General features: G+C 43.6%; 1 protein-coding gene across 1 annotated transcript; it reads right to left on the bottom strand.

The window, feature by feature from the left end:
* Positions 1-407: 407 nt before the first annotated feature.
* Positions 408-15,147, bottom strand: LOC142283018 (peripheral plasma membrane protein CASK-like; the record flags this gene model as incomplete). Its single annotated transcript, XM_075333078.1, has 4 exons — positions 408-604; positions 5,244-5,279; positions 7,179-7,247; positions 15,079-15,147. Coding segments are annotated over 4 exons (371 nt in total), but the record flags the coding sequence as incomplete, so codon positions are not given.
* Positions 15,148-15,604: the final 457 nt, after the last annotated feature.

Raw genomic sequence — 15,604 nt, 5'->3', positions numbered from 1 at the left:
CCTCAAAAAATAACAAACCTTGAAAGGAAGTGCCTCCTAAAGACACTAAGCTAAAACTGAGGTTGCCTGGCCCGGCCAGGGGGTGTATACTGCAGAGGAGGAGCTATGCTTTTGCATCTACTTAGTGTCCTCCTATGGATAGGCAGCATAACACCCATGGTCCAGTGTCCCTCAATGAGGCGTCAGAGAAAAGGATCCATCGCATCCGTTTTTGCATATTCTGCGCCGGATCCGTTGCATCAGGCACACGCCGGATTGTGCCTGATGCCAAAAAACTGATGTGTGAAAGTAGAAAATCAAACATGCAACTTAGTTGTCAGCTTTATATTTCTTTTATTAGTGGACACTACATTTCATAGTATTTCAATAAGAAGTATAGCTCCACTCTTACTGAAGTTATGACTTACCACTCTTGTAGCTCAGGAGAAGGAATAAGACCGGCAGTACCATTCTTTGCATTTTCCAGTTTGCCTTGCCACCAGTTGTGGTCATCTTTACTAATAATTTGAATAATGTCTCCAACTCTAAACCTGATGCCAGCTTCTTTACAGGGTATGAGGTCGTCCTTTGCTGGATCATATTCAAATTGTGCTCTTACGTATATCTACAAGACAATATATAAGTATACTTTATAGCTAAAGAAATAAATATTGCAGCATTAATAGAGACCATATGAAAAAAAAAAGGAAAAAAACTTATAAATGACCCGACAAGAAATGGTTACTAGCTCACACAAAGATGAAGCAATTGCAGTGCAAAGCATGCAAGAAGAATGGACATGATTACCACTGACAAATATGAATACCGTGTACTTATATTCTAATTATAAAAAAAAATTAAAAATTATGACACCAGTAACTTTTACCATATAGTGTAATAAAAAAAAAAAAACATTTCAAAAGTGGAGTGCAATGGTGAAAAAACACCCTGAAACTGTGACATCACACACACACACACACACACACACACACACACACACACACACACACACACACACACACACACACACACACACACACACACACACACACACACACACACACACACACACACACTATTTTTCGGACTATAAGGCTACATGCGCACGCTGCTTCTTTTTCGTGTTCACAAACTGCAGCCAAAACTGCACCTTGTCAGAGAGAGCCTGGAAATGTCACAAAAAATGTAGGTGCTTTTTTGGTGCGTTTTTGCTGCTTTTTTGGTGCATTTTTGGCGGCAGTTTTGTCAACAATTGTTTCATGTATTTTTCAGTTCAATTCAACAAGCTTTATGGGCTTGTTTGAAGAAAAATAAAAAATTATAAATAAATAAATGATTAAAAAAAACTGGCGTGCGGTCCCCCCCAATTTTAATGCCAGCCAGATAAAGCCATACGGCTGAAGGCTGGTATTCTCAGGATGGGGAGCTCCACGTTATGGGGAGCCCCCCAGCCTAACAATATCAGTCAGCAGCCGCCCAGAATGGCCGCATCCATTAGATGCGGCTGTTCTGGGACTGTACCCGGCTCTTCCCAATTTGCCCTGGTGCGTTGGCAAATCGGGGTAATAAGGAGTTATTGGCAGCCCATAGCTGCCAATAAGTCCTAGATTAATCATGTCAGACGTCTCCCCGAGATACCTTCCATGATTAATCTGTAAATTACAGTAAATAAACACACACACCCGAAAAATCCTTTATTAGAAATAAAAAACACTAACAAATTCACTCATTACCAATTTATTAACCCCGACAAAGCCCTCCATGTCCGGCGTAATCCAGGATGGTCCAGCGTCGCTTCCAGCTCTGCTGCATGGAGGTGACTGGAGAAGCAGCAGACACCGCCGCTCCGGTCAGCTCCACGCAGCAACTGAAGAGAGCCGCGCGATCAGCTGAGCTGTCACTGAGGTTACCCGCGGCCACCGCTGAATCCAGCGGTGGCCGCGAGTAACCTCAGTGACAGCTCAGCTGATCGCGTTACTGCGTGGAGCTGACAGGAGCGTGGAGGACGGGACTATCAGCGGTGGCGGTAGCAGTGAGAGGGGTCCATCATCTCCCCTGTGCGTGCGTGCACGCTGGGGACAGCGGTACTTCGGGGAACACGTGGAGGACGGGACTATCAGCGGCGGCGGCGAGAGGGGGACGGACATTGGCAGCTAAAAACATTGATTTTTCCCTCTTGCTGCTGCCGCCGCTGATAGTCCCGTCCTCCACATCATCTACCCTGTGTGAGCACGCTGGGGACAGCGGTACTTCGGGGAACACGTGAAGGACGGGACTATCAGCGGCAGCGAGAGGGAAAAATCAATGTTTTCAGCTGCCAATGTCCATCCCCCTCTCGCTGCCGCTGATAGTCCCGTCCTCCACGTGTTCCCCGAAGTACCGCTGTCCCCAGCATGCACGCACAGGGGAGATGATGTGGAGGACGGGACTATCAGCGGCGGCGGCAGCGAGAGGGGGATGGACATTGGCAGCTGAAAACATTGATTTTTCCCTCTCGCTGCCGCTGCTGATAGTCCCCGTCCTCCCCATCATCTCCCCTGGGGACAGCGGTACTTCGGGGAACACATGGAGGACGGGACGGGACCACTTGCCTGACCTCACTTCCTGACAAATCACCTGTGTTTTTGGTAACAAAAACGCAGGTAAAAGGCAGGTAAAATGCACCACTTTTGATTAGCATGCATTTTTCCTGCGTTTTTGATGCCCTCATTGATTTCAATGGGTGACAAATGTTGACAAAAACGCAGGAAGAATGAACATGCTGCATTTTTTTTGTCACAAACTTTTGACAAAAAAAAACGCTGACAAACTGCAATGTGCGCATGACAAATCTGACTTCTCATAGACTTTGCTGGGAAGTCAGATGTCAGAAAGTTCTGCTGACAAAACTGCAGCCAAAAAAGCAGCAAAAAAAGCAGCGTGCGCATGTAGCCTAAGGCTACAGGTGCACGCTGCATCTTTTTGTGTTCACAAACTGCAGCCAAAACTGCACGTTGTCAGAGGGCGCCTGGAAATGTCACAAAAAATGCTTGTAATTGTAGGTGCGTTTTTCACAACATGCGTTTTTGCCACAAATGTTGACAAAAACGCAGGAAAAATGAACATGCTGCATTTTTTTGTCACAAACTTTTGACAAATAAAACGCTGACAAATAAACTGCAAAGTGCGCATAGCAAATCTGACTTCTCATAGACTTTGCTGGGAAGTCAAATGTCAAAGTTCTGACAACAAAACTGCACCAAAAAACGCAGCAAAAAACGCATGTAGCCTAAGACGCCCTTTTTTCCCCCCAAATGTTGGGGGAAAGTGGGGGGCGCGTCTTATAGTCTGCATGTAGGGCATGGCTGCGGGGAATGAGGGTGCTGCGGTGGAGCAGGTCATTGGCGGCACGAGCAGGCTGTAGCAGTACCTGCCATTACTATGTGGGCCCCCTCATTTCATATGCACGCCTATGCTCCCGCCCATCATCTCTCAGCGCTGAAGCCGGCACTGACAGGTGGGCGGGATGATGGGCGGGGGCTGCGCACATACTAAACAGCTGGCCCGCGTGATCACCCCTGGCAATTGCAGCCTGGAGTGATCATGTGTGGCTATATTCACTGCTCCCCACGCATCATCATCAGCGCGGAGGGTAGTGAATAAGTACGGTATACTCACCGTTCCCTGGAGCATCGTGATGTCTTCCTGTTTGCCGGCCCACTGATGTGTTTGGAGCTGTGTGCACAGCAATGAAGTCATCCCTGTGCGCTCCGGCTCCACACAGATCAGCAGCGCTGCTGCCGGCACTGACAGGAAGATGAGCAATGCTGCTGGAGTGAGGAAAGGGGAGTATAAACGTTTATTTATTTTCTGTGTCACAGGATGCAGGCCATATAGCAGGATGGGGGTATATAGCAAGATGGGGGTATATAGCAAGATGGGGGTATATAGCAAGATGGGGGTATATAGCAAGATGGGGGTATATAGCAAGATGGGGGTATATAGCAAGATGGGGGTATATAGCAAGATGGGGGTATATAGCAAGATGGGGGTATATAGCAAGATGGGGGTATATAGCAAGATGGGGGTATATAGCAAGTTGGGGGTATATAGCAAAATGGGGGTATATAGCAAGATGGGGGTATATAGCAAGATGGGGGCACATACCAAGATGGGGGCACATACCAGGATGAGGGACATATATACAAGGATGGGGATCATATACAAGGCGGGAGGATCATTACCAGGATGGGGTACCTTAGTAGAGAATTTGGGGACATTACTCCCATAACAGTGTCAGCAGCAGATCCTCGCCCCATAAGTGTGTCATGACCACATTTTTTGCTTAAAATTTTAATTTTCCTCCTCTAAAACCAGGGTGCGTGTTATAGTCCGAAAAATACGGTATACAGTGGAACCTTGGTTAACCAGTAACCCAGTTACCAAGTATTCCGCTTAACGAGCAAAGCTTGCTGTAAATTTGTAACTCCCTTTACGAGCAAGCTTTGCTGTACGAGCAAAATACTCAATGTACACACTTTCAGTTCCGTACATCCACCGCGCTCTGACCCGCTCTTACAGTCCGCACAAACAAAAACAAAAATGCACGCACGCACAAACACGCACGCACGCACAAACCCCCCCCCCCAAAAAAAACATTATGCTCAGCTTACCTTCCATCGCCGGCCTCACGGTTCTTGTAGTTCGCCGCTAAAGGATGTGTATTGGTAACCATTGCGACGAGGGAGGAAGTTCCGCTGTCAGCCGCTACTCAAAGGCAGATCTGGCATCGGTCGTGATGTTTACCCGATACACATCCTGTTCCGGCGAACTACAAGAAGCATGAGGCTGGCGATGGAACGGAAGGTAAGGTGAGCATAATGTGTGTGTGTGCGCGTGTGTGTACGTGTGTGGAATGGCACAATAGGAGACCAGGATGGAACATTTAACAAGTTGTGGAACGAATTGTCTGCATTGCAATGATTTCCTATGGGAAGTCTTGCTTTGCTAGACGAGTAACTTGGTTAACAAGCACAGTCCCAGAACGGATTGTTCTCGTTAACCTAGGTTCCACTGTATTTTTTTCCCTCCTCTCTAGCTGTAAAGTAGCCTCTTCTGGTAAGTGTGTGGAAAAAAAAAATCAATCTGTGTTAAGAAACCTAGCAGTCTCATACACAAGGCGAGATTAATGATGGTGAGATTTAACATGAACAGTTATGACGATAACATGAACATGGATTTATTAGGAGGGGAACAACAAAATCACACAAAGAAAATCTATTCACCTGTCGTCCTTTTGATTGAGTAGTTGATGGTATGTCCTGCAGAATAAAGTCAACCCAGAAGACATTTGCATCTTATTCACAGTTTGCAGTCTTACAAGAAATCATCAGCAGTTTGAGTGTAAAAGTGTAATACATATGGGTTACAAGACAAAAAACAAGCTCAAGATGTTTAGCTTAAGCCTAAACAAGCAGAAAGTTTTAAGCCTAGGAACAATGCTTAGCAAAATAAAAGAAATATCGGCATCTTCAACACAAATGCATTGGTAAAATAATATCAAGTGTGAGGTAGTTGGTCCTTGTGTATAACCTTAAATAGCATACTTTTAAAGGGGTTATCTCAAGCTTGTCGAGCTTTGTCCATATGTGCTAGTAAAGGGGCGTCCCGTTCCGGCAGACAAGAGCTGCTTTTGTATTTGAAGGAGGGCTATCTTTAGACTGGCCACCATATAAACACTACATTTGGTCCGCACCTGCCGCTGCATGGGAAATGCTTGCTTGGTATAAAGTGGTATGGGTACGACCCAGGCGATCAGTTGATCAATAGATGCATGTTAGGCTGAGATCATGTGTCCTGTAATCATCTATTAGAACGGATCCTGCAGAGATCAGTTTGGAAAGAAGCTCTGCAAACACAACTTTGTCAGTTTTTAAATAACTGATTTTTTTTGTTTTCTATGAAAAAATGGCTCCATTAACGCATTACTATTTAGTCATCAATTATTCTAGCAATTGTAACATTCATTTTTTTTTTACAGGTTCTCTTACAAATGAAAGATAACTAGCAATCTGTTAATGGATCCGTTCTCCATAGAGTCCAAGGTTAAAAAAAAACCGGATCTGGGAGAAACCATTTTGCCAAAGGATCTCTGCAGGATCTGTTCTGAAGAACGATTACAGGACATGTGAACTCAGCCTTAAACAAGGTGGTCTCTGAGGAGACAAATTGTATTAAAGGGGTTATCACCTTAAAATGTACACATTGCATTAATGCTTTTATTTCATCTGCATGTGTCTCCATCTTTATATGGCTTAAAATAACTCCTGCAAGTTATGTCAGACACAATGTGCAAAAAGCAATTTGTTTTGGAGAGGAGTGCTCCATTGGCAATGCTCAATTCTGAGCCTAAAAATAAAAAAAGGACAATTTTAGATTTGAACTTTAATAATAGAGGGGATTTTTTTGGCCACCACAAATACCGTTCTAAATAAAAGAAAAGAACAAAAGAAGCTAACATGCAAATTTTCAGCTCAGCTAGGAAAAATGCTATTACACTAAATATGGGATATTTCCTAAAAGCTGTGTCTTTCACTGCGTCATTTAGCAAGCAATTTGTGTTAAAGATGTTCCAGAGAAAGGTCTTAAGAGCTGTGTGCCATAATGCACATTTACATATTTCAGCTTAAATTAGCCCCTTTACTACCGAAGAGAGTAGAACATAATAGGCCAAGCTCATGTTATGCAGAATATGCAGGTAACACAGCAGCAGAGGGCACACCAATTCATTAACGTAGATAGCGGAAACTACAATCTGGGTCCAGAGGGTTTTTGTCCTGTCCTCTATAAATGATGGAGGCATCTAGATTGTCGGGGAAAACTCATCACCTTTGCACCAACTCGCTAGTGACGCAAGGTTTTATATTCTCCATGATGTCTGAATACATGTATTCCAGTATATTATTGATTTAAAAAAAAAAAAAAAAAAAAAAATAATCATAGAAAAGACAGCAAAATAAAAAATACCCTGCAAAGACTTACCAAACGTCTAAATGAAATAAGAAGGGAAACCAAAAAAAAAACCCCAACAGAATTTAAAGTCATGTTAGGATGGGAACGTTTATCCAGGAACACAAAGAGGTTAATACAGATATTGTGGATAGAAAATTATGGTTGAAGCCCTGTTTGTAGGAATGTGTATATGTAATTGCTGATCTTACCGCAATAGAATTGTTAATGCTGCTATGGCCATTAGCTGGGGACTGTCTGGATGTAGAGGGGGAATCTCTCTGAAATAAGACACAAGTTTTGTTAACACATTTCACTATTGCAAAGTGCAGTTACCACTGAATCAACAATGAAGAATTCTCTACACCAGTCCTGTCTTCCCAGGTTATTTCTCTGCTTTATTCACGAGAATTTTTCTGCCGTGGTCTGGTTGTATATGTTCTAAGAAGCAAGACAATACCTGCAGCTCACCAAGTCTCCACTAAGAGGAGCCCATGGTCCGGACAGTATCACTTAGCCCATATTCTCCATCAATTGCTTCTCAGAGAACGCTTTAAAACATCACTTTTACCATGAAACCAAAAATAGACCTTACTGGATGCATGAACATACTAAATGTCCATGATATAAAAAAAGAAAAAAAAAAAAAGTGTTTTATGTGCTACGTTACATTAAAAAGGCAGAGCGCAAGAGATCCAACATATAGTTTTATGACGTATCAAGAATATGTAAACCAGAGGTACTCCGAAAAATACCGCTGATTGCCAAACCAGATATAGTTACCTTCATTTTACCAGAATTTCGGTGAGCTGTGGGAGTGGACCTTTCAATCTAGTTACATGGCATGTCATACAACTTATCATAGACCTCTAAGGCTATGTGCCCACGGGGAAAGTGTCCTGCGGATATATCCGCACGACCTTCCGCAGGTGCTCCCAGGAAACAGCACCACAACTTTTGTCTGTTTCCATGCTGCGGAATGTCGTGCGGATATGGTGCGGGCATTCTGCATTGAGGATACAGTACATGGCTTCGGCACTGCATCCTCAATGCAGAACAAGTGCTGCAGTGATCGGGGAAGTTTATACTTACCTCCATCATGCAGCACCTCGCTTTCCGGCGGCTGGGTCACTGTCAGGCAGCGTCTGGTGCACTGTGCTGGAGGTGGGCGGGCCTGAACTAGCTCCGGCTGTCACATGACCGGAGCTCGTGCAGGCTCCGCCCACCTCTTCCTTCCTGTACCTGGCTGGATCCACCGCGCTGCTGCCGCTACACCGGACGGAGAAAGTGACTCGGGTCTCTATCAAGGCAGGTAAGTATATGGAACCCTGCGGAGAAATCCGCTACAATAATTGACATGCTGCAGATTTTTCCGCACGGAAATCCGCACGATTTCCGCTGCGGAAAAATCCGCAGCGTGGGCACAGCATTTCCCAAATGGCATAGAAATGGCTGGGGAGTATCGGTGCTGCAGATTTTCGGAAAATCCGCGGCTTTTCCGCGATAAATCCGCGGCAAAATCCACGCATTTTCCGCAGCGTGGGCACACAGCCTAAGTGTAATGAAACTCGAAAAAAAAAGTTGGCCCACATCCTCCAGGAATTCTTGTTCTTTATTATAGAAGACATTACAAATATCAGAACATCTTACAAGTTTGCAAAGTTTAACCTAGTCTATGCACGGGATTTTTGAATAAAGAACAAGAATTCATCCTGGAGAACGGTGTGTTGACTTTTTTTATCTAGTTCTTTTATTTTTGTGTTTTTCTAGTTGCATTTATCTTCATGCCTGCAGAGCACCCAGAATGTGAAACATTTGGTTCACTACTTAGCTTTACTAGCCACATCGATATAACGTTCAGAAACAAGGCTTCTCTTAAATACCTTGTGTTGGCAATAGTGCCTCTGAGCGGTGCTACTGCGGTCCGCTCATCCCCATTGCGTGACCATAGGCTCGGTGAGCTCTGAGATCAGGTGGAGTCACGTCAACTTCCAACTGACCCGACATTACAAAAGGCAGGTGCCAGTTTCCGCGAGCAACTGGGCAGTGGGCGGCATTCCCCCGCACATCACAGCCCAGTATCACTTCTGCTTGAGGTTCTCTGCAGTGAGTGCAGCGTGTGCGATGCTGGGCTGTGACGAGTGGTGAAACTCTGCCCACAGCCCAGTCACTCACAGAGACTGGGGCCGACTTTAGTGATATCGGGTCAACTGGAAGTTGACGTGACCTCACCGGATCCCAGAGGTCACATAATGGGGATGAGTGGACCGCAATAGCGCTGCTCAGAGGCACTATTGCCAACACAAGGTATCTGATAGAAGCCTTGTTTCTGAAGGTTATATCGATGTGGTTAATAAAGCTAAGTAGTGAACCACCCCTTTAAAAATGTTTCGTAGTGTTGCAGCTCATCTTGATTAGTGGTAATCTGGACTCTGAACACATGCAGAGAGGTGTACAGATTTAACAGAAAATCTTTGGGTCTGTGTGACTCCTGCACAGGATGAGCGCTTCTGTTTCGTAGTTTGACTGATGGTGTCTCCAGAACTAATCCCAAACTGATCAATGCAGCTTTTATAGGGCTAGAACAAATCAATACATCTTCAAAAGTTTAAATACAAAATCTCTATAAAAACCATGTTTTAATGTAAAAGTTTAGTTACACATTCAGTTATCAAAAGCGCTCATGCCTGTGGATATCAGAAAGGTGATGCAGCTTCAGTTCTGAAGTGTTTGACACAGAACAGTGCATGAATGTCATCAGCGGTTTGTGAAGGGGACTGGCTTCAGTGGCTAAGCTAATCCCCTTCTAACTTACGCCTGATGCATAGAAAAAAAAAAAAAAAAAAAGTGTCTGGCCCTACTGTAGAAATGAACCAGGCAACCCACTAAGGAAAATTATGACAAGCTTGAAGTGACGCTTCCAGGACTAACCGTTTCATTTCAACAAACCTTTGATCATAAGGCTACGTTTACAAGTTGCTTTTTTGAAAGACCTCATAGTACAGCTTTGCTTCCACCGTGCAAGTATAAATACAAGGTGTTAGGCCACCAATGCAAGATGTACGTGACACCATAACACATTTATGGAAAAAAAGGGGCAATTTCATCAAATTATTTAGAAGGAAGAAACGTTTATATCTGAAACAAAAAAAAAAAAAAGTTTGATCCATGTACACTGAACAAAAATAAAAAAACACAAGACTTGTTTCTGCTCCCATTTATGAGCTAAACTATAAGTAGTAAGGCTTTTTCTATGTACACAAAAGGCCTTTTTCTCTCAAATATTGTTTTATAAATCTGTGTAAATCTGTGTTAGTGAGTAGGGATGAGCGAATGTATTCTCCACTATTCGGTATCTGACGGATAACAGGCTATTTGCGCCATTCGATATCAGACGAATAAAACAACATCCGCTCCGATACTTTAATTTTCATTTCTGACTTCTTGGCGCCTGTTTTCCAGCCATTGAACACATCTGATGTTGCCCTCACAGTAACGTCGCAGCCATCTTTTATGTGGTGTGGTGTTACTGTGATTGGCTTGGCTGCACAGCGTCATCTACATACACATTGCCGCAGCTTCCGGGAGAGTTAGGCCTAATACACTGCGAGAAAATCGGTGAGAGTGGAGTGTGATAAAACATCGCATTCCACTCGGACCAATTCTAGCCTGTGTGTCAGCGCACATGAGCGATTATTTTCTCAGCCCTAATCGGACCGAGAAAACAATTGACTGAAATGTAAGACTTTTTTTCTGTGAATGGGGCGAGGGAAAAAAAAAAAAAAAAATGCAATGCACTCGCAGTACTCCGGTGTACCGCGTGTGCAGAGCAAGAATCGCAATAGCCGGCTACGGAGGGGAGAGGGAGATAAATCCCCACCTCCCCTCCTCCGTGCCGGCCCGCCCCTCCGCAACACCGGCCCGCCCCTCCTCTGTGCCAACCCGCCCCTCGCAGCTGAGGTCCGCTCGCACAGTGGACCTCAGTCGCATGGATACTAGTATGACACTTGGCTCCTGTTGTGCTGCCAGCATGAGCCCAGTGTCATGCGAGCATTGCACTAGTACCCAGTGTGGCCCGAGAGTGAGTGAGAGTGAGAGTGTGTGTGTGTGTGTGTGTGTGTGTGTGTGTGTGTGTGTGTGTGTGTGTGTGTGTGTGTGTGTGTGTGTGTGTGTGAGTGAGAGAGAGAGAGAGAGAGAGAGAGAGAGAGAGAGAGTGTGAGAAAGAGAGAGAGAGAGAGAGAGAGAGAGTGAGAAAGAGAGAGAGAGTGAGAGAGTGAGAGAGAGAGAGAGAGTGAGAAAGAGAGAGAGAGTGAGAGAGAGAGAGAGAGAGAGAGAGAGAGAGAGAGAGAGAGAGAGAGAGAGAGAGAGTGAGAGAGAGTGAGAGAGAGTGAGAGAGAGTGAGAGAGAGTGAGAGAGAGTGAGAGAGTGAGAGAGTGAGAGAGAGAGTGAGAGAGAGAGAGAGAGAGTGAGAGAGAGTGAGAGAGAGTGAGAGAGAGTGAGAGAGAGTGAGAGAGAGTGAGAGAGAGTGAGAGAGAGTGAGAGAGAGTGAGAGAGAGTGAGAGAGAGTGAGAGAGTGAGAGAGTGAGAGAGAGAGTGAGAGAGAGAGAGTGAGAGAGAGAGAGTGAGAGAGTGTGAGAGAGTGTGAGAGAGTGTGAGAGAGTGTGAGAGTGTGAGAGAGTGTGAGAGAGTGTGAGATTCTGTCCTTTCCCATCCATTTCGGCCTTTTCCTTAGTCACCACAGCTCACCTCACCGTTAGGTCAAACGTGAAATTATGCGGGTTTCCCATAAACCACACCTGTAATTAGGATCGATGATCATGGCAAGGGAGAATTGCTCACTAAGGCCCCTTTCACACGTCAGTGATTCTGGTACGTTTGTGCTTTTTTTTTTTATACGTACCAGAATCACTGACATACGCAGACCCATTATAATCAATGGGTCTGCTCACACATCAGTGATTTTTCACTGAACGTGTCGCCGTGCAGCGTGCACCCTTGGCCGTGATTCTGCAAGGAGACATGTCAGTTTTTGTCTGGTATCACTGATGACTCACGGACCACACTATGGTGTGATCCGTGTGTGATCAGTGAAACACGTACAAGAAAATCACAGACATATTAAATATTAAATATTTTCAACTTACCTTGCCTGCGATTCGCTCTGCAGCCTCTGCTTTCGGCAGCTCCTGCCTGGCTCATGAATATTCATGAAAGCAGGAACTGACGACCAGGAAGTAACTGCTGAGAGCGGTGGGTGGACGCTGGAGACCCGAGGAGATCAGCACCATGGACAGCAGCAGTGAAGGCAGGTGAGTAATGTCCATATGCAATCACGGGATCACGGATTGCACATTGACAACCCACGTGTGCTGTGAATCACGGAACACAGAGGGACATGTGCGTATTTTACACGTCAGTGAAGAACGTCAGTGTTTTTCACTGATGTGTGAAACGGGCCTAACACTGATTTAGTCAATTTTTGAACAATATTTGAAAGAAAAAGGCCTTTTATGTACATAGAGAAAGTTTTAGACCCAAGTTCAGCGCATGAAAATGGGAACAAACACAAAAGACAAAGTGTTGCGTTTAGATTTTTGTTCAGTGTATGAAGCACAGCTGTAAACACAGGTTAAAGGAGTGCATGAAAAAAAAATACTGGCAGGGCATTGTTTACTTATCACATTGGTAGGGCATTGAATTGGTAGGACATTGTTTACTTTAACAAATTAAACTGTATTTGGAGTCAGGAGAAAAACGAACATCCATGCCCATGAGAATATCAAGACATTATGGTTTATACTTGGGAAAAAAAAAAATCACAAAAATAAAATGGATTTCACATCCCGCTGTACCTTCACCAAAAACACTATGAAAACAGATAGTGTTTTTGCACTCATATTCTTCTATGGGTGAACAAAACACCATGAAAATGCTGAAAGAATTGACATGCTGCAGATTTCAAAGACGCAGCAGTTTGTCAGTTCAGTCAGGAAAAGAGAAAAAAGCGTGAGATCTCATAGCTTTGGTTAGTACTAAAAAAAAAATTAATGTGCATAAAAAAATGCAGCAAAACTGCAAAGTGTGAACATTGCTTTAAAGTACAATACTTCTTTAAAGGAATTGTCTAGTTCAAGGAGAACCTGTTACATCATCAGAAGTGGACAGATCTTGCCATTATTAACTATTCCTGCTGCTTCTATGAGCATTTGTTTTTATTTGTATTTTTGCTTTGTGACTTCAGCCAAAGGATCTGTCATAAGCCGGAGGCGGTGGCACTGGGTGGGTAATAGTGCTGGAGTGACAGAGGCTTCAGCTCTACAGCTTCATTTACATATAAATGAAAGCACCACTTTAGTTTTTTTTTTTTCTTCAGTGCTGGAGTGGTACTTTAAAGTCTCTTGCCCCCAATCTTACTCTTGCCCTCTGGGGTTTTCATCTTTGTTTGACGTTGCTCTGGTCCTGCGGTGGGTGCTTGTTCCCTTTACTTCTAACTTACCGGAAGTCAAAAGTTATGTCCCAAGCTCTCAATGCAAGTTTATGAGAGCCAGAACGAGGCTCTCACGCTTGTTTTGAGTTGTGACCTCCAGAGCGCTGCATGAAACACTAGAACTACTGGCAGGTCACAAACTACCCAAAATGGACCAGAGCAAAGCTGAAGAGAGATGAAGACGCCTGAGGGTGAGTATAACACAGGGGACTTAGATTTAAAGCACCACTCCAGCGGTGAAGTAAAAAAAAACAAACTGGAGTGGTGCTTTAAACAATGATTTCTCAGTAACAGAGGAATGGACTGGCCATGTAAAGATATTGCTGGACTTGTCTTTGAAAGAGCTTCATGCACATATAACTAGTTGGGGGGAAGGAGTGGGGGCAGAGGTGAAATACTACTAATATAGGCTAGCTCTAAACGTTTCAGGATGGAGGAAAAAAAATTACCTTCTATTGAGTCAACATAAAATTGTAATTTATAATTTGCTAGGATACAATACAAGGTCTGCTTATCCGTTAAGTCAGGAGTCCCCAGTCTGGCATGTGGCTTGCAGCTATCTACCAGCTTGGTGCAGTAGCATCTAATCCAACAAACCGTTATGAAGAATGGGTCTCCAGATGGTTACTTTTTTGAGTAACCCCACTCAGAAGAGCAGATTGCTTTTGGGGTTTCAGAGATAAATTAAGTATTGTAATCTGGATTTGGGATGATACTGCCAGTTGGAGGAGGTGCTTGAAGATACTTTAAGGGGGGTGGGAGCAGGAGGTCACTACTCAGAGGTGGTGGAGAGGTGGATCAGGATGTGGCTTAAGACCTTCTCGCAGATCTGAATGCGGTTTTACAAATAAATAAGATTGGGGACCACTGCATTAAGTGATAACTTACAAATAGATCGCTAAATTAAATTTATAAAGCAACTCCGTATTTGATGATGTGATAATCAAGAGGCCAATTTTAAAACCATATATGCTACAGGAACATCATACAGATAGGCACACTATACGATCGTTACAGAAAGGTTGTCTACTTGCTGTCTGCTAAAGACATCACGCTGGGGAATGTTTTACTGGAGCAAGCTGCTTTCTACTCAGAGACCATGCCAACCAAAATATGTACTTTCACACCCAAAAGGTAGTCTCAGGTGTACAAGCATTTTAGAAAGTATAAGATAGGAGTAGCCTGAAAGGGCATGGCTCAATCTACATGCTAGGATGTTGGATTCTACAACATGTTTTTTTTTACAAGTAATAATCTATACAAGTAGTAGTGTTCTGATCTAAAGTCATTGTAACAATGGTCACGGAGGCTGGGAAATATCTATTACCTGTCACAATCGAGTAAATTGCAGTATTTGTTGATAATAATAAATTTCAAATAAGATATTCAGTGTATTTCATTAATACTGCAAACATTTTACAGTAGAATATTAAATCCATATTCAGCAATTGCATTAAGATTTTACAAAACATGCTTTGTTCCGTTATCTTTGTTGTAAAATTGGTGTGCATGGTCTACAAGCACAGGCAGAAACAGCTTCCCAAAAAGCAGATAACAGACAGCCATCAGCAGGTGGTCGGCACCAGGAAAACAGGAAAAGACCCGCTAATATATGATGTTATTACCTCACAGGAAGAAGACTGAGTACGGTAACTAGGAACTATCTTGAATGTGATGCTGCCCCTCATTTCTCTCTAAGAGGAAGGAAAGCGATATATCATTATAGAATATGATACACAGGCAACAACATGAGACATTGACGTAAATATAGCCAAAGCAAAATTATATATACACATACATACATACATACATACATACATACACACACACACACACACACACACACACACACACACGTATACGTATATACACACACATTTATATACATATAGTTAGGTCCAGAAATATCTAGACAGTGACAAGTTTGGTCATTTTAGCTGTTTGCCAAAACATATTTAACATACAGTTATATATTCAACATGGGCTTAAGGTGCAGACGCTCAGATGTAATTTGAGGGTATTCACATCCTAATTGGAGTAAGGGTTTAGCAATTATTACAACTCTAATATGAAGCTGCCTCTTTTTTGAGGAATCAAAAAGGTAATTGGTAAGGCTGGGCGGACCTGGACTAAAAAAGTCCGGATCTGCGT

Source organism: Anomaloglossus baeobatrachus, unplaced genomic scaffold (genome assembly GCF_048569485.1).
Source record: "Anomaloglossus baeobatrachus isolate aAnoBae1 unplaced genomic scaffold, aAnoBae1.hap1 Scaffold_5298, whole genome shotgun sequence".
NCBI lineage: Eukaryota > Metazoa > Chordata > Amphibia > Anura > Aromobatidae > Anomaloglossus > Anomaloglossus baeobatrachus.
Note: the sequence above shows the minus strand (reverse complement) of the source record. Positions and strands in the feature narration are given on the sequence as shown.